The sequence below is a fragment of the Leucopleurus acutus genome (assembly GCF_964270905.1).
Source record: "Leucopleurus acutus genome assembly, chromosome: 7".
In the NCBI taxonomy this organism is placed as follows: Eukaryota; Metazoa; Chordata; class Mammalia; order Artiodactyla; family Delphinidae; genus Leucopleurus; species Leucopleurus acutus.
The window spans coordinates 80,884,985-80,911,514 of NC_139150.1; the positions used below are offsets into that span (position 1 = coordinate 80,884,985).

A 26,530-nucleotide genomic window follows, 5' to 3' on the forward strand; every position below is an offset into this window, starting at 1 on the left:
AAGGGAGGGGCCTATTAAGTTTTTCAGGCTGATCTGTCCTTCCTTACAGATGCTCCTGTGCTTAGAATTGAGGGAAGGATGCTTGGCCCTGAGAGAGGGGCTGGGGCCCAGCCAAGGCCACATGTGGCTAGGGAGAGGCTAGCATGGGCAGGACCAGGGAGTGGGTTCTGATATCTGTAGGGGGACCTGGCAGAGGCCCTCCAGCTCTTGAGAGCCCAGCCACCACATACTGGATCTTGTTCTAAGACACCGCTGTCCTCTCAGGGGCCGCAGCTGGCCTGTGGCAGGCCAGGTATAGCTGCAGCTGGCTCCTCAGACTCTGGATGCACTTGGACTTCAGAGCCATGATTTCATCTAACTGGGTCACAAAATCTTCAAAATCCTGGAAAGGAAACAAAGGACAAGTGGAGCTTTTGCTGTTGCTGCCAGATCAGCTTTTCTAGTCCCTTCTCTTGTATGAAGATTTCAGAGCCCAGGCCCTTCCTCCAGCTGGAAAATCTGCAGGACAGTCACCATGGCACAGTGTGGGACCACTTTTCTACACAGAGAGGTATTTCGCAGGGCAGAAGGGTGGTTTTGTAGAAGTACCTCTGGTCTGCATAAGGCAAGTAAGTCACTGTTACCATCACAGGGAGGGGCACCAACAAGCCACTAGGAGGGCAGAATGGCAAAGAACAGAGGCTGGAAACATTTTGGCCTGGGAATGGGGAGTGTAGCACCATCTCCCACCTGTCCTTGCACGCCTTCAAGCCAACTCAGAGGGGTGGCAAGAGCAGGTCCAAGGCCTCAACAAGGTTAGAGTGTGACAGCAGACCCTTTCTGTACACACAGCTGCATCAAAAAAGGATGACTGTCAAACTAGCTGCAGGCTAATTCCCAACAACCCCTGAGAGTCCGGCCAAGACCACTTACATTAGGAGCCAGCTGGCTCATCAGGGTCTCCTCCTTGAAGACCAGCTTGGCCATTTCATCCAGCTGTTCCTGGTGTGCTCGGATGAGTACCTGCCTGGGAACCAGAGGGGATGCTGTGGTCCTCCGGGCCTCCCATCTCTCCTGGGCAGCTTTCTGGAAGTGAGCCTCATTTCCAGGCCAGGAGCTGCTTCTGCCCAAAGAGGCCGAGGCTGTGACCAGGACCAGCTCCCCAGCACCTCCTGCCCCTCACCCATTCTTTTCAGGCCTTGTCAAGGGGCTAGGGGGGTACAAATGAGATTCTGAGAAGAGATGGGCTTCTGGAGCAGCCCCCTGCCTCCAGATACACTGAGGCACAGGGCTGGATGCTGCTTCTCCTCCACAGGAGCTGCAAGAAAGCTTCCCTGCAAGAAAGCTCAAGGCTGTGCCACTGCAGCTGGCACACTTGGCACAAGGTAGAGCCAGCCACCTAGCCTGCTGTGATTTCTACTTTCTTTGGGGAGTTCAGGGACCAAAGCAAGGGGGTTTGAGCTAGAAGCTGGAGGATCTGCCTTCTGTCAGAAGAATCCAGCTAATAAAACCTCTGGGCTCAGCATGTTATCTTCCCTAGCTTGTGACCTCCAACCTCTAGGTTACCACTGACCATCCCCCCATCCTCTGATCCCCAAATTTAGAAACATCTACAGGGTCATTAGACCTGTGTCAGACTCCACTGATGGATAGAGACCACGGAAACAGCAAGACTGTCTACCTTGTAGAGGTGCACATCCCTACACGCCCTTCTCTTCGCCCAAGGCCCAGGCCTGAGCCCCAGCGAGCAGCTGGCAGACGGTCTGCCCAGATATCAGGAGCCCTAGCAGAGGGCCGCAGCCTCACATAGGAAGCATCTGTTCCCACAGGCCTGCCCTGCCTTCCTGCTCCTGGGCCTCTGACGCTGCTAGACCTCTTGCCCTCCTTTCTCTCACATTCTCAAAGGCTCTCTCATTCTGCTGTACCATCCACAGCCTCCTTCAGGGAAAGCAGCACAAATCACCAGCCCCTGTTTTTTACCTTCACCATCTTGGAAGGTGACCAGCCAGCCTTGGCTCTGGGGTCACAAGGCTGCTGCTGCTGTGTCCCTGGGGAGCACTTCCCAACAGAATGAAGAAGAGGATTCTGATCTCACCATAGGTCTTAGGCTTACTTATAGGGTCAGATCCTCCCTTCTTTCACTCACATCTCAGCTTTCCCAAGCTTCTTTCACTCACATCCCACCTACCCTACCTGGCAGGCCTGCTCCAATACATTTTATTCCTGCTGTTCATGTCAGATGCATCTAGGCAGGCTCCCTTGATAAGGTGGACAAAAAGCCTTTCTCTGAGCCAACCACAGCCATTCCCAGAACAGACAAAACATTCAGCTGTAGTGGGAGTAGGGGTGCCAAAGGGGCTCAAGTCTAGGTAGGAAAGTCCAACTTACTGTGCGTGCCCCAGGATGGGCTGACGGAGTGTCCTGGCAGTCTTGGGAGAACCTAGCCTTGCTAAGTACCTTGGGATTGGCCTGCATTTGAGCCACGCGATGTCCTCATTGTAGCAAGACAGCTTGATGGGATCTGTGGACAAATCCAGCTCCTGCCAGCCAAGCCCTGCCAGATGCTTTCTCTCCTGGGCCCAGGGCTGGTCAGCCACATCACTACTTCCTGTTTGGGGGGTGAATGTAGGCCCAGAGTGGGGTCCCCCAGTATGTATGGTGAGGCAGGGTTTTTCTGGGAAACCCTGGGAGCAGCCCAGCTCTGTCTCAGCATCGCCATCATAGTGCCCCTGGGAGAAGAGTGCAGTCTCTCTGCTTTGACAGGGCTCCCCCAGGTCAGCCTCCCTGTTGGGCAGCTTCTCAGGTGGGTGCTGATGGATGGGTGACAGGGACAGAGCTGGAAGATCACCCCCAGGCTTACTGTCGGGGGGAGATGATGAGAGCCACAGGTGCTCAGTTGCTGAAGACATTGGCAGGTCTGCCTCTTGATCACCAGATGACACTGTGTGGCCCACAGCTTGCCCCCCTGTGTCTGCTGCCACTAGACTGTGCGCAGCTCCATCCTGGGCCGACTGCTCCAAGGGAGGAGAGCCCTCATCATCTGGGCTCTCCAGGAGAGACATGGTGAGGGGAGCCATCAGTTCAGAAGCATGCTCAGAGCATGTGCCTAGTTCCCCTCTAGAGTCTTCTCCTTGGAAAGGGTTACTGTTTTTCATTGTTCTGGTTGCCACAGTTGGGCTATCTTCACTGACTTCTCTCAGAGGTGTGCTCACTGTGTCTCTTTGGTCTGGGGATCCAGGAACTGTGATGTGGGATAGTGAGAAAGTGCAACCATCTTCCTCCAGGGATGGTGAGCTGCTCTCAGCCTGCCGAGGAACCTCATTTTTGAAGGCATCCTGTCTGAGGTCAAAGGCTGGGCCGCCCCCCCTTTTCTGGTTATATACAAAGTCTGCCTGTGAGCAGTAAGGCTTCTCTGCCAGGTTTTCTCCAGGAGGAGGCCCTGAGGAGGTGGAGTCCTCCTCTCTGCTCCAGTCCAAGGGCACCTGACTTGGGCTGTGGCCGTGATCAAGTGCTATCCTGTGGCTTGCGGGGTCCCTGGAGTACATCCAGCTTCCAGTTAGACCCTTCTCGTCACCTTCTGTCCTGGGGCTAAAACACAGACTCTGCCGCCTTTCGGCTACCTGTTCCTCAGGACCTTGCTCCCTCTGATGAAGGAAGAACGAGCCTTCACTATTCTCCAGGGTGTTTCCCTGCTTTGTGGTCCTCTGACAGGAAACATGTGAAAAAGAATCTTCACTGAAATCGCTGTCATCAAGGTCCTCAGCTTGGGCTCCATCATGGCTCTCACAACAAGAGTGGAAGGGAGGAGGGGTGTCATTCTGGAGCTGTCCCTCTGGAGGCCGGGACTGGCATAAAAATCTTTCCAGTGGTTGGTGCTTTAACTTCTGTTGGAGGAGAGGTGGCTGCTGGAACTGCTGGTGATAGAAGCGCAAATGTTCTTCCCTCTCCTTCTGATGTGGAGGGATGTCTGTCCAAGCTTCAGAGGCAGGCCTAGTAGGTGTGCCCCCCTTGCTGCCCTGACTGTACTCTACTAAGTGATGGACGTTGCCAAAGGAGAGTTCAACTCGTGACACAAGCTGCTTTTGCACTGGCTGCACAGTCTGCACTTTCTTGCACCGGGAAGGCAGCTTACCACGGACTGCTTCTTCTCCTGGGCCAGGGGCCCTGCTTCCCCACCCGAAGGCAGTTTTGTTGCCGATTGGATTTTTCTCAGAGCATGATGCAGCTGATTCTTCTGCCCCTTTTTTGGCTAAATGTCCAGGCCGCATGGTTCCTTTGATAGAGCTAGTTTGAATGACCCACTCTTGGGGAGGACTCCCTCTAGAGCCACCCCTTTTACCAGGAGCCTTAGGTACAGAAGCAAAAGGGATATTGGCTGGGTGACTGGCCAGAGGATGGGCCTTCGTTCTCGTGGAGTCAGGTGCCACTGTGAGTGACTGTTGGAGCCCCAGCTTGACTTTTTTGGGAGAACACTTGTCCCCTGGCAGGGCCACAGGAGAGCTCTGAATTCGTTTTGGAGAAGAGTTTCCAGATGTTCGATTTCGACTGCTAGCTGAAGTGCAACATTTAATGCCTTTCTTTAGTTCTTTGACCCTGTAAATGACCATTTTATGTTAAATGTGCATTCTTGCATGTTCTGTAACTTCTTTCCTATAGCTTTCAGGGAAAACAAAAACCAAAGAAAACTATTACAAGGACTGGGAATTACTTTTTTTTTTTTTTTTTGCGGTACGCGGGCCCCTCACTGTTGTGGCCTCTCCCGTTGCAGAGCACAGGCTCTGGATGCGCAGGCTCAGCGGCCATGGCTCATGGGCCTAAGCCGCTCCGCGGCATGTGGGATCTTCCCAGACCAGGGCATGAACCCGCGTCCCCTGCATCGGCAGGCGGACTCTCAACCACTGTGCCACCAGGGAAGCCCCTGGGAATTAGTTTTTTATCTGGGAGAGAAATGGAGGAAATGGGGAGATTCTATTTCAGCATGAAATACCTCTCTTTACCTGAACAAAGAAGACCAGTGTCTTCTCTCAGGATAGTAGTGTGCATCCAGTATTCCATGATCAGGAGAGTTCTGGAAATACCACAGTCCCACGTGAGGGCCAGGCCAGAGGAGCTAGTCTCAGAACTATGCCCACGCAGGGCCCATGCCACGCTTCCTGAAGATCGGCCAACTCGGGAGCCTAGTGTCTACCCCTTACCCAGTCTTCCATAATCAGAGTCTTCTTTTCCCTGCAACCACCTCCTTTCAGGCTTCTCTGAGAAAATGAGTTCCCTCGAACCTGCTGGGCACTTCAAGAAGCAAAAGCCCTCTGGAAATAAGCAGGCTTGTGCTAATTCCATTAAGGGAAAAATGACCTGTCTATTCACAGGGTTTCTCAACCTTAGCACTAGTGGTGTTTGGGGTCAGATAATTCTGTGTTGTGGGGAGCTGTCCTGTGGAGTGTTTAGTAACCTCCTTGGCTTCTATCCGAGATCCCAGCAGCATTTCTCCCCAGTCACAACAATCAAAATTGTCTCCAGACATTGCCAAATGTCCCCTAGGAGGCAAAATCGCACCATAGATAGAGAAATAGAGAACCATGCTCTATTTTACAAGGGAATTTTAGAGAGCATGGAAAAATCCATAATTAAGTCTCTGCTAGGATTCAGTTGCCAAGATCAGAGTCTCTCACTCTGTGATACCTAAAACAAAATACAAACAGTGTAAGAATTTGGATTTACAAGGAGACATCAAGTAAAATGTGACTCTCCAGTAGTTTGTTCGTAGATTCTGTGTTGAAATCCCCTAGGTGGGAGCAGTACTTCTGCCTGGGAGCTCCCAGAAAATGTCTTTTCCATTGTTTTGATTTTAATCCACTCAATAGTAGCCAAATGACCCCTCTGGCCATTACTGAAGACCAATATAGTAAACCTGACACTGAGACTTGACTTAAATCTTCCTTTTAGGTCTGAGAGGCAAGGCAAGCAGATAACACAGTAAGCAAAGAGACATAGGATGTGACTAAAGACACGTGAATTGTGTCCTTGGGCCTTTGCTGAGGTATTGCAGTAGGGCATACATCCACGGAATGGGTCGAGAGGTCCCACAGCAAGTCTAGATGGTTCCAAATTACTTCCTGTTATAAAAATCTGAGCTATTAGTTTTGTTAAAAGAGAAACACCAAAATCTCCTCCTAGCAGTCATAGTAAATAATTCTAGAAACCTGAGGGTGCCGGAAGAAATCTTACAGATAATTTTTGGTCATTGATGCTAAAGGCTTCCAGTGTACTCTACCTTTTACCAAAATCACTCCTGTTACTGAGTTCTCTTCTGATACACCTGTTAGGGGTCCAGCTGGAACTTTATTTTTGGACTATTTAGCAACATTCTTCTAGTATGTGCAGAGATGAAAATTTTAAATCAGAGGAAAATTTTAAATAAGCAATAAAATCATCCTCATCCTGTGTGTGTATGGATTGTTACCAACAATTAATTTAAACACATAAAACAAATGACTTTCATATTTATTTTCAATAATTTGTCAGACTGCTTTAAATGGAAGAGATTATTTCTATTATACTTATTCTATTTTTTAACCAAAATTATTTCAAATAATTTCTCAATCGTACTCAATGCATCCCCTCTGAGAAAGGGTTACTTTCATCCTCCGTTACTGAGGCACTGAGAGGAAAGTCTTGTTCTCTGCTCCTTAGTGATGTTCTTACTTCAAGTACTTGATATGTCTGTGATTTGGGGAGTGAATGGGGTTATGAAACAAGATTGACTTAGGGTTAATAATTGTTGAAGTTGGGTAATGGATACATGGGGGGAAAGAACCTGAAGCCATACTGGTTTTTGGGGAACAATTTTGGATCATCCCATGTCTTCTATCTGATCTCAGTCTTCGCTGTCTTCTAGTAGTGCTAGGGTGCTGGCATTAGGAAACCATGCAACAAGAAAACCTCCTCGAGGAAACTTATGCCTATTATAGGCATACTTCATTTTATTGTGCTTTGCTTTTTGGATAGTGCGTTTTTTTTTTAACAAATTGAAGGTCGGTAGCAACCCTGCATAGAGCAAGTCTATTGGTGCCATTTTTCCAACAGCATTATTTTTAAATTAAGGTATGTATATATATATATTTTAAAATCACTTTACTGTGATCTTTGATCTATCGTGGTGGTCTGGAACCAAACCTGCAATATCTCCACAGTATGCCTGTAATATTACTATTGTTAAAGTTAACATATAATGAGTGCTCACTATTTGCCAGGTGTGGTGCTAAGCCCTTCAAACATATCGCATCAGTGATTCCACATAACTGTTATATGAGATAGGTGCTATCATTATCCCTGTTCACATTAAGGAAATTGGGGCCCAGAGAAGTTGCAAATTTGTCCAAGACCACTCAGCTAGCTAGTGGCAGAGGCAGGGTATTGGCCCAGATAGTCTAACTCCAGAGTCCACTCTGGTAGCCACTTTGTAAATAATCTCTCCTATTTAAATGAGATAAGGTACACAGAGAACCTCACTCAAGCCCCCAAGCCCAGGAGGAGCTCCTCCTTTCATTCACAAATATTTATTACACATCTACTAGGTACCAAGTACTGTCTGGGCAGGAGAGATACAGTGGAGAAAAAGATAAGGTTCCTGTTCTCACGGAACTTAGATGGTAGCTTCTCTTTCCTTCCCAATGAGTTTCATTAAATGCCATGGATACTAAAGATTCTTCAACAGCAATTAAAAAAAAAACCAACAGGTTCCCCTCAAATAGTTTGTTAACTTTGGAGATGGATTCTTGGGAGACTGAAGAGGAGGTGTTGTAAGACAGGACCAGCAGCAAAGCAGCCAGAGGAAAGAATGGTAATGAGAGCATTTTCACACGTGAAGGAGACACGTGACCCCAGGGTAAGAGATGGGAGGGACCCTGGCAGATACCAAAGTCACTAGAGCCCTGACCTGGCAATAAGAGGTGCTAGTTCTGCCACCAACTCCCAGTGAGCCCTATTAATGTTTCCACCTTTTTCTGGGCCTCAGTTTCTCCTTCTATAACACAAGGTTGGTCTCTTCTGGACCTACACAGCTCTGAGTACTTCTGCCTTGACAAGTAATAGGTATTCTATCCCTAATAATTAGAGCTGAGGCTAGCAGGAAGAAAACCTCACTAAGCCTTCTACTCTGGAGAAATATTTCATCTCCTGCTAGCCATTTAAACGCCACTGATGGGGAATTCCTTGGCAGTCCAGTGGTTAAGACTCCACACTTCCAATGCAGGGGATGATCCCTGGTTGGGGAACTAAGATCCCACATGCCACGCAGCGTGGCCGGAAAAAAAAAAAAAAAAGCCACTGATGGAGTTGTCTCCTAAACAAAGGAGCGTGTCACCTTCCTCTTGTCACATTCACGCTTGTAAAATGGCAGGGCCTCCTACGTCACATTCTCCAAATGACCAATTGCACATTCCCCTAGCAGTAGAATTACTGTCCCAAGAACAGGCTTGTGGAGCTCAAGGTCAGATCCTTGTGTGTGTATCACACACACATACACACACGACCCGCCTCCTGAAGGGGACTCACCGGTCAGCATAGCGCAAGGTATTCAGAGTGTGTTCGGTGGCCACATGGCTTGGCGAGATGTTGGCGATCATGCAGGTTTTGGCATTGCCAATGAAAGAGTCCTTCAGAACCTGTTTGAAACAGAAGGCAGGTCAATGAAGTCAACTAACCAAGGGCCTACTGACTACTTACTGTGTGCAGGACACTGGGCCACAGTCACCCTCACCCGCTTCTACGAAAAGGTAATTCACAAAAGGAGAAACACAGTCAATAAACAAAAGGTACTCACTTCACCACTAATCAAAGAAATGCAAACAAACCATTTTAAAAAACTAAAATTTTTCACCTATAAGATTAAGACTCATACTACCCTGCTCTGCTGAGGGTCTAGGGAAAGGGCGCTCTTGTACACTGCTACACTGCCTGTATACCGTGTAGCATGAATTGGTACATGCCTTTGGGAGGGCAGTTTGGCAATATGGTAAAAATTTGGTAAAAAATGTTCACACTCTTGGTTTGGCAATCACACTTCCAGGACTTTATCCTAAAGAGATAATAATTGCTCAGTTGATCCCCCCCCCAAAAAGTATACACAGGATATTCGTTACCTTATTATAATAGTAAAATTTGGAAAATCTACAAGTCTATAAACAGGTAACAAACTAAATAATTGTAAACTGCATACAACCATAAAAAATAATTATGTATATATGTACTTAGGTACCTGGAAAGATCTAAAACTTATGTTTGAGTGAAAAAGGTATATTATTCTGTAAGTGGATCCATGTGTGGAATTATTTTTTTAATTAAATAGGACACAATTTCTGGGGATGGAGGACATGTTTTGAAAAATAACAAAGCCAATGTCAGAATCAGGACTAACCACCTATAAGAAGGGTTTCCTGGATCCCTGGTTGAAATCATGTTTGAGAAGAAACAATCTAACCCAGTTCTGACTAGTAAGGAGCTATGTTATTATAGGTTCTGCCCCAGGTCCTGTGGGGCTGCCGATCTAGCTGCACAGGGTGAAAATCTCTCCCAGAATACAAAGATCCTCACCTAGACTGCCTTCTACCTAGTCTGTCCCTACTGTGCATAGGATTCGGTGCAGAAGGGAACCAGGGGCACCCATAACTGTCTTCACGGCTGTTTGTACCTAGGTAGACCCCTCCGTGGGCCACTCTTCTGCAGCCATTACAGATGCACACTTATTGGCGTTTCCCATTAATAAAGAAGCACATTTTCGTGACAGAAAAACGGAAAAAAAAAATTACTTATGGTTCTACCACTCAAAATAATCAGCGAACACATGCATAATTTCTGTGTAGTTTTTTCTTCTCATTTCATATTTTTAAACTATAGATCTTGGTCATCTTTCCTGTCAGGACATGTCAAAAATCTATCTCATTCTTTTTAACTGCAGCTATTATTTTTTATCTTGAAACACTGGTCTAAGTCTTACAACTAAGAAAGTACCAAGTACAACTCACTACCATCCCCTTCAAAGGCTCAGAGACTCCACTAAATCAACAAGGTTTCTTTACATTAGAAATAAGCAGAAAGCTGTAGGATGGTGACCACTGCTGCCCCGCAGGGAGCCTGGCTGCTTCGTAGTGCAGGTATCCCTGCCCGAGGATGCCCCTTTCTTCTCCAAGACTGAGAGCTCCTGGAAGGAATGTGACTCCTCCCCCTCCTCTCTCTGCCCCCTCCCTTCCCCCTCCCCCCTCCCCCACTCCAGGGAGCATCACGCCTTGCTGGCAGTGGATGCTCTGCTGAAGGAATAAATGAATGGAAGAAGGAACACATGAGTGAACCAGAACTCAAAGCTCATATATAACTTTACCTGAGTTAATTTGCTTTGCCTGAAAGGAGTGTGAGTGTGTTCCTGATCCAATGCACGGATACATTCCTTCAGCTGCAAAGTGGTAGAATAATAAGCACATCAAATATCACATGCAAAGTGAGAATAACAGATCATATTTTTCTTAAGTAAATCACAGTCATGCAATTCCCAAAAGGAAGTCAAAATGCTGTGCTAGTTTTTCGTTCGACAAGAAAAATCAAGCTAGACTGGGAAACATCATCCTGTGCTAGCTGTGCCTAGTTAAGCCCCCCCCCCCCCCCCGCCCACCAATTTAAAGGCTGTGATCCTAGAATTAGCCCTGATAGTGTAGAACAGACAAACCCAGGGACATTCCCACAGGTCCCAGAGTCCAGCTTACATGGTGGCAGTTCTGGCTTGCCAGCTCCCTTTCTCTCCTCTTCTCACACTCTTCCCAACTACAAGATGCACTTAAATAGAAAGATACTATACTACTCCCCCGCCTCCCTGCTCACACATGCACACCTATAGGCATGGACTCAAGTGCAGATTCAAGTTGTCTGGATGGGACAGGAGAAATTCTAGAGTCAGAGCTGGGAAGGAACTGAGAAATCATCTAGGTCTACCTCCTCATTTAAAAACAAGGGGGGACTGTGGCCCAAAGGCAAGGGCATGTCACTTGCTCCTGGGCAGAGCCCCTCAAAGAAGTGCTCATTGGATATCACTAGTGCTAGCAGAAACCTGCTTATGTAGATCTCTAGGGGCAACATGCCTATCAGAAAGAGCAGGGGTTGGGGGGACAGGATCAGGGAGGAGAGATCTTCTATTTCTGAGTCCTGCATCTCCGCTAGGCGGCAGTAAATGAGAAGAAAGGCAGGGAAAAGAATGGAAGGAATCCCTTGGCAGTGCCAGTTCTGGGAGTTCACCAAGAACAGGTAATTAGCTTTGAGAGTCTGCTGTGGCAGCAGCTACAGATGCCCACAACTAACTCCTCTCTATCTAAGAAGCTGCCGGGTTATAAGAAGGTATAAGGGAATTTCCTCTTTTATTACAAATCAGTCCAATATCCCCAAACTTTAGCACTGGGAAGATTCTCTAGAAGGGACGAGCAGGTACCCAAACCTGGTCCCTGAGTTACACCTGCCCCTTATGTACTCAAATCCAAGTGTGGCTATCAATTCTCTATGAGCCTTTGGGTCCCTTTAGCCTTGAATCAGAATGGAAAGTAGACTTTACTAAACTCTAAGGGAAAACCAAGGGAAGTACCCAGGAAAGAAAAAGGGGCACCTCTGTGCACCTCACAAAGCACAAGATTTTGATCCTATTCTATAAGGCTTGTTCTCAGGCCCCTTTACATGCTATCGCCCATGTGAGACAGACACAGTCAAGCCCCAGAGGGTTCTCCAACTTCACAGGTACTTCTTGGGTTTCTTGGTTAATTCCTGGACCATAAATTTAAATATGAGAATCAAAGATTTCTAGCTAGAGGCTGTGGACCCTTGGCCAATTCACTTAACCTGAGCTTCAGAATCCTGATCCATAAAGTGGGAATAAGAGAACCTGCTTTGTTGTGAAGGGTAAACTGACTAGCATATAGTACATGCTCAAATATATTGGTTCTGGGGCTCCTTGGAGAAATGGTTGATTCCAGGGCTAAGGCAGGGAAGAGTGTGTGACACCTTATAGTGCCAAAAGACAAGGAGCTGCTCAAAAAATGATGGGGGCATGTCAAAAGGATACAGAAACCAACCTGAAAGAACTCCCAATGGCCATCTGGGATAATTTGAGCAAGAAAATAAATAATGATAGAAATGAATTCTAATTTAGCAAATAAAAGAAATATCCATTTACTATTATAACTAAATAACCAAATAAATAAATTAAAGAGAAAAAACAGCTCTTTCTTACAGTAGCATTCTAACTAATTAATGTGGAATGATGAACATAGAAAATCCCATCAGGTAAACACCACAGTAATAATTGTTGCAGGTAAGAATCATCAATGGATACTAAAATTAGGCAGCAAAAGTGTGATGTAAACAGGATATTTGCATAGTTTCAAAGTATCTCTCCATAAGATACTTATTACAAAGGGAATAATCATAACTTTACAGTGGAGTAACCTAGCACAAACCACCTTAACTCAGTGATCAAGTTTAACATCACCAGTAATAAGACATATTGACTGATACAATACACTGAGAAGTATACAACTTCTGTGGTATTCTTGCTAAAAATTCATTATCTCAATCTAATAATGAGAAAACATTACGCAAACACAAATTCAGAGACATTCTGCAAAATAACTGGCCAGCATTCTTCAAAGGTGTTAAGGTCGAAATTGACAAAAACTGAGGAGACTACAGACCCATGATAACTAAATGTAACATAGAATCCTGGACCTGAAAAAGAACATTAGTGGGACTATTGATGAAATTCAAACAAGGTCTGTAGATAGTTAATAGTATTATATCAATGTTCATTTCCTGATTTAGATTACTATAGTTATGTAAGATGTTAACATTAGGAAGGCTGGGTGAAGGAATGCTACATGTTTATTTCTGTAACTTTTTTAAAATCTAAAATTATTCAAAAATTTTAAACAATAATAAAAAGATGCTGATTCTCTCACCTCTCTCAGCCTCCCAATTTATCCCTCATGAGGCCTGGAAATAATGTGTCTAGCTGGAGATTTCAGTTCTGATCAAAAGGACTTAAATACTGTGGAGGGGCACAAGACAGGACTATGCATCTATAAGAAGGAACGAGGGTCTCTGTACACAGCCATGGAGTGAGCTCCAGGATACTGTTAAGTGCAAAAAGTAAAGTGTTTACAGTATGCTACCTTTTATTTTTTCCCTCCTGAGAAAGGGGTGAATACAAACATATATATTGGTAGAAAATCATTATCTAAGGGGAGGGAGGTAACAGGATTGAGAGGACAGGGTTGAACACTAGACTTTTCTGAATGTGGCTTATTTTATAACTTTAACTCAATACAAAATTGGTAAGCTTAAACACACAGAGAAGAATTATTTCAAGTGACTTTGCAACACAGTATTATGACTGTACATCCCTAGTGGGATACAATTTAAGGGTAAAAAGGAAACTGCAAAGAAATCTTAATCTGAATTCAGTAATCATATTATGAGTAATATTAACATGATTTGGGTATACATATGTATTGAAGTAGAGCAAATAAATTATATTAATGTTGTTAGGAACTAAGAATTTTAGCATAAGAGAAAAGGGAGGGAAATATAAATTTTAAAAAGTTAAGCAAAAATCCTGCAGTCTTAATTTTGAATTAATTTATTAGTATGAATCCCTGATATACTTTTACCTTAAAAAAAAAATATCTAGGGCTTCCCTGGTGGCGCAGTGGTTAGGAATCTGCCTGCCAATGCAGGGGACACGGGTTCGAGCCCTGGTCCGGGAGGATCCCACATGCCAGGGGATCCCACATGCTGATCCCGTGTGCCACGGTTGCTGAGCCTGCACACTGGAGCCCACGAGCCACAAGTACTGAAGCCTACGCGCCTAGAGGCCCAGCTGCGCAACGAAGAGCAGCCCCTGCTTGAGGCAACTAGAGAAAGCTGCGCGCAGCAACAAAGACCCAATGCAGCCAAAAAAAAAAAAAAAAAAAATTTCCAAGCTCTGTCCACCAAAAAGGCCTAGTAGCGAGAACTAACAGTGGTAGTAAGTACCACTAGCACTCTAAATGGTCTCTAAATACCATTTCCCTCTAAAAACCAAGGCTTGTTGAAGAAATGGCTGATTCAAGGTCTGGGGAAAGAAATGTACAAGATGAGCCTACAACATCTTGTCATACCAGAAAGCCAGAGACTAGTAGGAACATATTTGAAAAGACTCCCACTGGCCAAAAATGTGTAATTTAAGAAGAAGAAGAAAAAAAGATGACAATGTTTATAATAATATGAAAACAAACAAAAAAATAAACTCATGGTCATGTTTAGGTTACCAGGACATCAACTCATTCTGAAAACTGGTGAGTGAAGGCAAAATATCAAGCATTTATCTTGCCTCTGTTGTATGAATTATATTTCAGGATAATCAGATAGTTGGGGGAAAGTTCTTTCCAGTTAATAAATAAATACAGAAGGAATATTAGAATTAGAATATCACCATTTTGGAATCCCTAATGAAGCAATGGATAAAGGTAATAATGCTCATTGACAGCTGCTAAAACCATAAGGTGAAAAAGGCTGATGGGAAATAGTAATGGAGGAATTAGTGATAACACTTCAAAATCACAAAAAGAGATAATCAGACATTCTGTACCTCCTGATGTGTTCCTATAGAAAGTGTAAGAACTACTCATGAATTATTCTTGCCAAAAAAACAGAACTTAAATCTGATCAAGGCTCTAGATCAGCATTTTCCCAATCAAAATCTGTGAGCCACAAATACAAACCATATATGTAATTTTATTATAATAGCCATATTAAAAAGAAATATAACCATATTAAAAAGAAATAAAACTAGTATGTATAAAATAGAGAATAAGAACCTGCTGTATAGCACAGGGAACTCTACTTAATTTCGCTGTACAGTAGCAACTAACACAACATTGTAAGACAACTATACCCCAATAAAAAAAAAAGAGAGAAAAAAATAAAAAGAAATAAAACCAGATGAAATTATATATTAAACATATAATCTTAATTGTATATTATATTAAATATATAATCTTAATTATATATTTTAGTTAATCTGACACATCCAATAATATTTTGGCATGTAATCAGTATGAAAAAATATTAATGATATCTTACATGCTTCAACGTGTAATTTACACTTAGAGCACATCTCAATTCAGACTAGCCACATTTCAGGTACCCAATAGCCACATGTAGCTTAGTGGCTCCCATTTTGGACAGCACAAATATAAATCTTAACCACTTTATAGAAAATAGAGGATAGAGTACCATGTTAAACATCAACATGGAATGCAGATAGCCTAATCCAGAATGTAGGAAATCTCATATGTCAAGTGACTGAGTTTTCTTCAACAAATACATTAATATTAAAAAAAGAGAGAGAGGGGGAAGAACTGATATGGCATGAAAGAGGAATATCAACCAAAAGCAATCCGAGGATCTTGTTTGTATCTTGATTTGAATAAATCAACTGTAAAATGACATTTATGGGACAACTGGTAAAATTATAACACTTACTGGATAACAGGTATCATTAAATAATTATTTCTTTAGGTGTGCAATGGTATTATGTTATATTAAAAAATAAGAGTCCTTATCTCTGAAATACATCATTAAATATTTGTGGAAGAAATGACATGATGACAGGATTTGTTTTAAAATAATCCAACCAGGAGAAGGAAAGGGTTGGTTAGATTTTTCACACGTTGAAGCTGGGAGACAAGTATTTGGGAGATCATTATACTATTTATTCTACTATTATATGTTTGAAAAAATAATTTTAAGACTTGATGAGAGGGAGAAAGTGTACCTAAGTTAACCATTCAAGCAACTGCAGAAATACTTCTCTGTTCCTAATTGTCAGGGACTGACCAGAGGAAGAGAAGGCAGGGAGAGAAAGAAGAGCTGTCGAGAACTGCCAAGAATCTGATTGGGCACCCTTCGTCTCCGTCTCCAGCCTTGGAATTCCACTGCCTTATTCCACCCCACCCTCTCCTACTTTGTCTGCATGTAAAGAGGGGCAAAATCTCTCAAGAATGATTTTTAGATTAAAGGTTTTGAACAACTTACAGCCAGAAGACTCTGGTTTATTTCCGCACCTTCCATCTTTGTCTGTCTATCTGAGTCTCTGGCATCTGCTGCTCTTTCACTGCCAGCCAAGTCAATAAAAGAGATCCTAGAGAAAAGACACAGCAGGGATGACTTCTTTGGGGCTTTGGTTTATTTTTACGTCAGCCAGCATTTTGTGAACCCAGCAAGAAATCAGCACTGACCCATCCTCAGGAAAGTAAAAGATATTACTGTCAGCTTTCCAAAAGTATTGCAAGATTCTAATCTGTCAGTTACTGTTGGCACTGTTCACTTAGATCCTTCTGTTGGTTTTAATCATTTGTGAGAAAGTATGACTGAAATTAATTAAACATTCTTCCCATAAGGCTAAATGACCACAATGCAAATCACTTAGGTGACCACTTAGATAATTAAATAGAAACTTCCGTGGGCTGCTTTCCAGCAAACCCCCCCTCCCCGTAAAAAAAAAAAAGACAGACTCATTACTCAGAGGTGAGATAGGTTCATCCATCACTGTGGCAGAGTTTGCTAAGATAGCACCAGAAAGGCAATGAATGTACCCAGTTGTCTTATGGCTTCTTTCAGGAAGGATGGATTAATTTTCTTTCTTTCTTTTTTCTTTTTTTTTGCCTGTAAGCTCTCTGAGATGCATTTCCTACTATTCCTCTGCTGATACTGTTTTTCACATTAGAAGCAATCAATGTCCCTTTTAATAACTTAGGGTTGACCAACAATAGGTCATTACTTCATGGTTAATCAACTGATGGCACTTTAGTACAATGATTTATTTCAGAGTTCATAACTCTACTGTGTATCCCTGTAAGATATAAATAAAGAACTCCACAGTGGCAGGATGTCCTGTTGTTGACAACACATATTTCAAAGTCACATTAGGGAAAGGCACACAATGCGATTCCCTGTGTATTTCCAGCTCACCTGCCAAATGTCCTCTTGGCTGAATCTTTGATCTGAATTTGGATGATAGCATGAGAGCGGGAGGAGTCTGCATTAACTCCAGTGGCCCCAGTGCTGCGCTCCTTGCTGCCCTTCAAGATCACCTGAAAATAAAATCTACAGGGTGACTTCTGCAAGGAGTAAACAAAGCCCTCTGGCTCCTAAGAGTTGGCTGAGAGCAGTAGAGACCAGACATATAGCTTTGTCAGTAGACTGCAGTCTTTTCCCTCTATGAGGAAAGCTGCCTAAACTCTAAATCATATAGAATAAGTACCCAAGAGCAATGAAAACAATGTGGAATACTAATCTTGGGGGAGAACATTCAATAGCTCAAGAGCTAATTTACTTCTTGATCTCATATACTCTTTTTAATATCTTTGATGGATTTATCCTGACTAAAATCCCCAGGGCATAACTTGGCTCCAAAGTAAGGTCCCATCATACCCATCTGTTGTAGTAACCGAAGCAAAGGACAGAAATGTGCATCACAGAATGAATGATCACATCCACCTGCTCCGCCACGATGCAGTCATAAAGGAGACCAGGACTGATGTGTGGGAACATGAAAGTGATGAGTTATCACAATTGCCATGAGCCCATGATTTCCCTTGAGACCACTGCCCCTCCAAATGGGAGTAAAGGCTAACTCGGGTCCCTCTGGCCACAAAGGAATGGGGGAGAAGAGGTGAAGCCTCAGGAATGGCCTCAAGCCACTGAAAACACAGCCATATAAGAATATCCTAGGGAGGGTGGGAGGAAGGGAGACGCAAGAGGGAAGAGATATGGGAACATATGTATAACTGATTCACTTTGTTATAAAGCAGAAACTAACACACCATTGTAAAGCAATTATACTCCAATAAAGATGTAAAAAAATATATATATATCCTGCCCTGGTTTGGGGGAGTGTTGATTATTGAGAATCAAAAAGGTGAAGAACTTTAAAAATATTTGACAGAATCCTCACAGTAGCCTAAGGTGAGGTGAGTATGATTATTATGCCCAATTTACAGCTGAGGAATAAATTCAAAGGTTGATTTGCTCACAAACAGCTGTTCTGTGGCAGAACCAAATTCCACATCTAGTATGTCTGATTCCAAAGCCCATGTAGCTTCTACTACACTGTGGGGCACTTAGGACAAATTCATCTATTTTGCAGTGAATTAGACTAAGAAAGTCCTATTTAATTTTTTTCTCAATCTCTCAGAAGTTTAATTTTTATCATATTGAACATAGCTACAGTTTCCAGATTAAAGAGTCCAAAAGTTGACAGAGTCAAACCTTCAACAATAGTCCATAAAATATCTTAACAAACAGGGGTAGGTACTCTTTAAAAAATTAACTAATAATAAATTCCTCCATGGCCTAAGCAATAGTTATGTCTCTAAAGATTATCAGTGAGATTCAGAATTGTATTCTAGAATCAAATTTAGAATCAAATTTTAAATGCACTCATTTTGTATATAGCTTGCTTAAAGTTTAAAGGGACTATCTGATGAATCCTTTTGTAAAGAGCAGAAATTGTTAATTTACAAAACTGGATTATCAACTGCATGGATAGCATGTTGCTGCTGATCAGAAATCAGAAGAATTAGAGCAGTAATCCCTTATACTGGGTGGGGCAACTGCCCCCCCCCCCCACAAAAAAAAGCACTGATAACTAAACCTGGATGCTGGCTAGGTCACTTAAGGCCAAATCTATGACTGAACCATCTAGTTTGTCTGGCTATCTAACTACCTATCTAACCACCCATCCCTCCATGCCTCGCTGCAAGGCTTGCCGGATCTTAGTTCCCCAGCTAGGGATTGAAATCGGGGCCACTGCAGTGAAAGCACAAAGTCCTAATCACTGGACCGCCAGAGAATTCCCATGAACTATCTAGTTTAAATGCACTTCCTCATCCTGGCCTTTCTCTATCACTCTGATTTCATATTTTCATAGATTACAATGCAATGATGAAGGATTATTTTAGATTTGTATTAGTCTTTTTTATCAAACTTCTTTTTCATTAGAAAAGAAAGACATGCTTACTGGGGAAAACTTAGAAAATACAGGAAAAATATAAAGAAGAAAATATATACCTTCCATAACCCCAGAGTTAACAAGATTCTGGTGCATTTCCTCCCAGGGTTTTAGGGGTCTCAGAGCTCTTTTGATATATATATATGTCTTTTACAAACCCCATGAAGAGACAGGGGAGATCTTTTAAATGCCTACATTTGTGAATTGTGTAAGCAATATGCTTGATGGATAAAGGAACAATCACAGAGAAGTTAAGTGGCTTATCCAAGGTCACACAGGCAGAATATGGTCAGGCTAGGGATAGAAGCCAGGTACCCTCTGACACGTGTAATCAATGATGCTACTTCTGCTGGAATATGATGAGAGCTCAGAAAGGCCTTAAGGCCATACCTAGTCAGGAACTGTGGATACTGACAGGAAGCTCAAGGGGTGACCTTGTGGTTCATCCCCAGGGGAGTCAAGAAAGACTGTCTTCTGAGGTTCTATTATAGAGTTTTATACTTGGCTTTTCATTGTGCCATGATGTACTAGATACCTGTGAGTGCATCTCAGAAAATCTAACATGTTGAGGTGACTTTTCCTGACTAAATGCCTTTTAGAGAAAACATGAAGGAATTTTTGGTCCATGGTCCAGTTTCCTCAGCTTCAGTAACAGTCTGCAACCACCATGTTTTTCAGAAACTGGTATAAAGCAGCTGAGCTCTGAGGAGTAAAAATGAGGCAGTCTGTGAAGATCATTAGATAGACTTTTGTAAATGATATACAACTCAAGTGTAGCAGTTAAGAGTGAAATCTGAAGTTAGACTGTCTGGGTTTACATGCCAGCTCTGACAATACGGTTGTTTAAACTTTTACATTGTGAGAACTTTTACAAATCACTTAACTTTTCAGGGCCTCAGTTTCTTATCTATAAAATGGTAATTTCATAGGTTACTTTTGAGGACTAAAAGAGATAATACGTAGTATGTAAAGCACTTAGTACTACGACTGGCACATTATATGTTCTCAATAAATATTAATTAAAGAAAATATACTGGGCTTCCCTGGTGGCGCAGTGGTTGAGAACTTGCCTGCCAAGGCAGGGGACACGGGTTCAAACCCTGGTCTGGGAAGATCCCATATGCTGTGGAGCAACTAGGCCCGTGAGCCACAACTACTGAGCCTGCGCGTCTGGAGCCTGTGCTCCACAACAAGAGAGGCCACGAATAGTGAGAGGCCCGCGCACCGCGATGAAGAGTGGCCCCCGCTCGCCGCAACTAGAGAAAGCCCTCGCACAGAAACGAAGACCTAACACAGCCAAAAATAATAAATAAATACATTAAAAAAAAAAAGAAAATATACTAAAGAACTAACATATTTTTCTTTTTTTAATGTATTTATTTATTATTGGCTGCATTGGGTCTTCGTTGCTGGGCGCGGGCTTTCTCTGCTTGCGGTGAGCAGGGGCTACGTTTGTTGCGGTGCGCAGGCTTCTCACTGCGGTGGCTTCTCTTGTTGTGGAACACGGGCTCTAGGCACGCAGCCTTCAGTAGTTCTGGTTCACAGGCTCTAGAACGCAGGCTCAGTAGTTGTGGCACACGGGCTTAATTGCTCCGCAGCCTGTGGGATCTTCCTGGACCAGGGATCGAACCCGTGTCCCCTGCATTGGCAGGCGGATTCTTAACTACTGTCCCACATGGGAAGTCCCAAGAACTAACATCTTTGTGTAAACTTCCAAAACTTAAACTATTTCTTTTAAAAAATGTAGGGACTTCCCTGGTGGTCCAGTGATTAAGACTCCGTGCTTCCAGTGCAGGGAGCATGGCTTTGATCCTTGGTCAGGGAACTAGGATCCGCACAGCAGGAAGCGAAGCTTCATCTGCCACTCCCCATCACTCACATTACGCATTATCACCTGAACCATCCTCCCCCCACCCCCCATCCCACCCATCCATGGAAAAACTGTCTTCCATGAAAGCGGTCCCTGGTGCCAAAAAGGTTGGGGACCGCTGCTTTAGACAAATCATGTTATGTGAGGAGTAAAATGGGGACCTGCTACAGTAGAAAGTAGAGACAACTATGGAATTCTGTGGCACTGGGAAATATTCAGGGACTTTTTTTTTTTGGGGGGGGTACGCAGGCCTCTCACTGTTGTGGCCTCTCCCGTTGCGGAGCACAGGCTCCGGACGTGCAGGCTCAGCGGCCATGGCGCATGGGCCTAGCCACTCCGCGGCATGTGGAATCTCCCTGGACCAGGGCACGAACCCGTGTCCCCCGCATCGGCAGGTGGACTCCCAACCACTGTGCCACCAGGGAAGCCCCAGGGACTTATTAATAAGAATAACAGACATGACAAATTTAACTAGCATCACAGTAAGCATTATATGTATATTATCTCATTTCCTTCTCTGTCACAAAACCCAATCGTCTGCTAACATCCACATATTTCGGGCTCAGAAAGGTAAAGGATGTGCTCAAGGACACACGGCACTGGGAACCAGCTCCATCCAGACTTTAATCACGAAGCTTCCTGCACAAATACCAAAGACAGGCTATGAGCACTTCAGTAGGGTAGGCACTGTGTATAGACTAAGTCTCTATCACCGGCATACAACTGAGGCTTATCTAGGGGAAGCTCTTACTCTGTGGGCCTCTGCTATCAACTACAGCCAAGGCAATGTTAAAACACGAAGCAGATTTATTAGAAGTTCACGAATGGATACCTATAAGTACATGAACTGTCTGTAGGAATGACTTAAAAGCCCAAAAAACTCTACAAGGGAAAAAATGTCCATCATTTGCCTGACAAGCAAAACCTTGATTCCAAATCTGGTTGCATCAGCAAGTCCTCTGTAAAGGCAGGGAAGTCCTGGTCCCTGCATTGGTAAGACCGGGTAATAAAATACACCTGGAAGGAGAAACTTCTTGGAGGAAGGACAATCCTGTGTGAAAAATGAAGCTGCCAGTTGTGCAGGCAGGTAACAAGTAGCCATGCCTGAGTGAGCCTGAGGGCGATCTGCGATGGTGACATACATGAAGATGACACCTGAGGGTGACACTTGAGCAAACACATAGGTGATACCTGAGTGAGCGTGAATGGTGACACCTGAGAGAGAGTGAAAGTGTGACACCTGAGTTGGCAAGTGCTGTTGTTTCAAGTCAGTAAATGTTTATGAGGGTAACCATGTCAGATATCCATAATTTATATCAACTTTCCACCTTGATCTCAGCTGGCTTCCTTCTTGTACAACCTCGTATGTATTACAGACTGAGGGTATCAATGGCAATAATATGTCCACTAACAAGAAACTTCTGCTTGTCTTAGAAAACACACCTTAGGATAGAGCAGTGCCATAAACTCTTCCAGGGTGAGAGTGATTTGACACCAGATTGCCCACTAACATAGTTATGACCCATAGCCAAGGAAAAGGGACTTTTTAGTGTTTGATCCTTTCCCATTCAATTGGTCTAATTTCCAAGGACAACAGCATCATGAGGACCAACTCTCCTGAAACTCCCAGCGAAATGAAGGAACGACTAGGGGAGGTAGCGGCAAGAGGACCACAGGGAATAGGTGTGTAAGAAACAATTTCCTCAGGACTCTGCAGTGGAGGGAGCTCTGGACAGGTTAAGAATGGTCAACAGCCTCAGAAGAACCCTTCAACATGTCCCACACACCTCTGTTCTGTGCCTGCCTTTGCAGTCACTAGAAAGGGGCTCTTAGGTGCCTGCCTAAAACAGCCACACTAAAGTGCCATCCTTGGATTTTGGGTACCAGGATTCAGGAATCTGATAATCACATAAATACAAGGTTCCAGCCCTTAAACAAAATTAACCTATTTGTCCCAAGAAAAAGAAACTGTTAGAGGGCTTCCCTGGTGGCGCAGTGGTTGAGAGTCTGCCTGCCGATGCAGGGGACACAGGCTCGTGCCCCGGTCCGGGAAGATCCCACATGCCGAGGAGCGGCTGGGCCCGTGAGCCATGGCCGCTGGGCCTGCGCATCCGGAGCCTGTGCTCCGCAACGGGAGAGGCCACAACAGTGAGAGGCCCGCATACCGCAAAAAAAAAAGAAACTGTTAGAAAAAGACACGTATTAATGGTGGGCCACCTCGCCATTTCACACACCCAAGTCCCTGGAGGGATGTACTGTGAAGCTGTTCTAAAGGTGGGTATTGTCAAGTACCCAGCCTGTCCTTCGAGCCCTCTCCCTTTGACTCTAGCCAGGCTTGTTGGATATACTAGCATGACTATGATGGCTGCATGTTAGAATAACCTTGGGAGCTTTTAAAATAATACCCATCTTCATATATTGCTGGTGGGAATATAAAATGGTGCAGCCACTTTAGAAAACAGTTTGGCAGTTCCCCAAAAAGTGACTCAGCAATTCCACTCCTAGGCATATACTCAAGAAAACTGAAAACGTACGTCCATACAAAAACCTGTACCTGAATGTTCATAGCAGCATTATTCATAATAGCCAAAAGGTTGAAACAACCCACATGCCCATCAACTGATGAATAAAATATGGTATATACATACAACAGAATATTATTCCGCCATAAAAAGGAATGAAATACTGATACATTCAACAACATGGATGAACCTTGAAAACATTATGCTAAGTGAAAGAATGCAGAGACAAAATGTTGCATATTGTGTGATTACATTTATATGATATGGCCAGAACAGGTAAACCCAAAGAGATAGAAATTAGTGGTTGTCAGGCACCAGGCACAGGGGAAATAAAGAGTAACTGTTAATGGTACAGGGTTTCATTTTGGTGTGATGAAAATATTCTGGAATTTGATAGTGGTGATAGCTGTACAACTTTCTGAAAATACTAAAAAAAAATCACTAAATTACATATTTTAAAAGGGCGAAAAAAGCAGATTTTAAAATACCTTTGGAATGATACACAAAAAACTAAAAAATATATTAGTTGCCTCAGGAAAAGGGAATGGAAGGAATATTTTCATTGTACTTTCTGAATTTTGAATCCATGTGAAGGTATTACCCATTAAAATTTTTATTGAAAATAGAATATTTCTCTCCAGCAGCCTTTACCAGAGCCCACTACCATAAAAATACACATTAGCAGCTTTTGAAACTGGCTCAAAAGTATCCTCTCATGCATTAGGCTCTCCCACATGCCTTACTTCCCACTATCAAGGCACTGAGACAACAACCTTGTAGAGAAAGGAGCCAACCTCTCAGAGGAGGATTCATATTTTATAAGTGTGAAATGGTATGTTTGTCATCGCCCTTTGCCTAAACCTGAGTCCATTATATTTAGGAGATAGCAAAATGAAGTCTTCCCTGGTACTTAGGCTGCTACAGTGGAGTAGTAAAGGAGGAAGAATTACCTCTAAGAGAAGCTCCACACTATCCACCTGAAGTTCTCGCAGTCCCACTATCTGTACCACATGCTTGCTATCTTCTCTTGCGAAGAGCCTGTGGATGCAAGAACATGGTTGGTTTGGCAGAGCTTCAGTAACAGACTCCCCAGAACCCAACCCACCACTCCCCATTAAGTAGCAGTTTTGCTGTTTGTGTGGGATCGATATGCATTCTCCTCACCACCCCCCACACCTCTTGATTCCAGCCCCAGGCTTCAGAGGCAGTCTTTGATTGTTTTAAACAAATCAGCATCTTTGGCTACAATGAATAGAATGAGCATTTAAGCCAGACCTATGCCAATCAATGAATGGTGTATTCCTGGCTACAGTGATTGGTTCAGGAGTGGATATGGGATCTTCGCTGGTCCCATCAAAATAAAGTCCTAGTCTCTGGTTGTTAGGTGCTCTCTTTTTCTCTCTAGAAGTGAAAGCATGTGGCCCTGGGAGCAGTGGCAGCCATTCTACATCCACAAAAGAGACAGTTTTGGAATGATGCTAATACAATGGAAGGTAGAGCAGAGAGATGCAAAGAAACCGGGTCTCTATAACATCACTGAACTGCTAGAGTATAAAGACCCTAAGGCTTGACTGTCCTCTAGGCTTTCTAGTTATACGAGCCAATGGCTTCCCTAAATGCATAAGCCAGTAAGAGTGGGGTCTTATTTTCCTAAATACTTGCAACATAAGGAGTCCTGATACATTTTCTAAGGAAGCAAGGAAGAGCTGGTGTTGCACCTGAAAGTCTCAGGCCTGCATGTAACAAAATGAATGGTTACGGTCTACCATCATCACTGAACCAGATCCACCAAGAGGCATGTATTGAATCTATCAAAGACTCTAAGATTATTTTCTCCCTTAATAAGACACTGATTGCCAAATAAAATAAAATAAAGTAAAATAAAATAATGGAGTTTCACTTCACAGCCAAAAAAAGATTTTCTCAAAAAATTTTTTTCTCCATCTAAACCTTACCCCAAGTTTCCAAATTTTTACAGAAGGATAGGAAAACAGCCTCACCAATGCCCTTGATCTCTCAGAAGACAACTCTATTGGAACAGTTAGGCTTCTGGAATAAAAGAAAGATCTAGCTTTCAGAGCCTTCACATCACTCCTGAACATACTTCCCAGACCCCAGAAAAGTTCCTAATGAATAGACTAAAATGCACTGCTGTATTTTTAAATCATAGAAGAAAGAAGTATATTTTTATCACTTTTTATGCAAAGATAAAGACAACTTATCTTCTACTTTAAAGAGTTAATTTTAAGATCTTTAAACTTTGGTTTCTAGTTGAAGAGGTAGACTGAGCACATATACTTCTATCTACCTTTGACAAAGCCCCTCTTATAGAAAATATATTTTATTTTAAAAACAACAGGATAAGTCATAACAGCTCTAGGCAAACAAGAAAGAGTATTATCAATGGAGCAGGACATTTCAGAAGTCTCAGAAAAGCAGGAAATAAAGAGATATTAGCCAATTAACCAGAGACATAAAAAAAAAAAAATCCCACTTCTCCAAATGTCTTGAGCTTGTGTGGGTATTCCCTAGTGAGCCCTAGAGAAGCTTTAAACCCAGGAGTTAGCATATTCCCATCCCCCTGGCTACAATTAAAGAATGTAGAAATAACAGGACAGTATATTGGGGTCATTCATTAAAGAACTGCACTCGAAAACAGCTGGATATCCTGACTGTCCCTTCACACAAAGAAACAAAACGCGCGCGCCCACGCGCGCGCACACACACACACACACACACACAACAGTGGCTTTTATTTTCATGCTAACTGTTCTTTAAAGGAAGTGGCCATTCTGACTGGAAAGGGCTCCTAATAAGGGTATTGAGGCTTGAAAGAGAAGCTGTGATGGAGCTAACTTGAGGCTTCAAAACCAACACAGAGAGAGTAGAAAAGAAAAGCAAGTCTTCCCCAAAGCAACCCCAAAGTAGCACCCTTCTTTATCTGGCAATTGTGTCATGACTGAACCCCCAACACCTGTACATTCTCTGAATTGTGGCATACTGAAGGTCCCTTTTGTTGAAATAGTCCATAAGATGGTGGCCTGCCTAAGCCCACTCCAGTGACTTCTCCAGTTATGC

At 43.5% G+C, this 26,530-nt stretch overlaps 1 protein-coding gene across 1 annotated transcript in view; it reads right to left on the minus strand.

Annotated features, from left to right (window-relative positions):
* Positions 1-241: 241 nt before the first annotated feature.
* Positions 242-26,530, minus strand: part of KIF24 (kinesin family member 24) — a gene marked incomplete at its 3' end in the record, with an annotated part of 40,189 nt that continues 13,900 nt past the window's right edge. Inside the window, exons 5-12 of the mRNA XM_082842557.1 lie at positions 24,403-24,490; positions 17,020-17,141; positions 16,084-16,189; positions 10,355-10,426; positions 8,533-8,642; positions 2,368-4,572; positions 913-1,006; positions 242-382 (exon numbers count right to left, since the gene is read on the minus strand). Of these exons, the coding sequence (XP_082698683.1) occupies positions 242-382; positions 913-1,006; positions 2,368-4,572; positions 8,533-8,642; positions 10,355-10,426; positions 16,084-16,189; positions 17,020-17,141; positions 24,403-24,490 (2,938 nt within the window). The remainder of the gene's footprint in view (positions 383-912; positions 1,007-2,367; positions 4,573-8,532; positions 8,643-10,354; positions 10,427-16,083; positions 16,190-17,019; positions 17,142-24,402; positions 24,491-26,530) is intronic.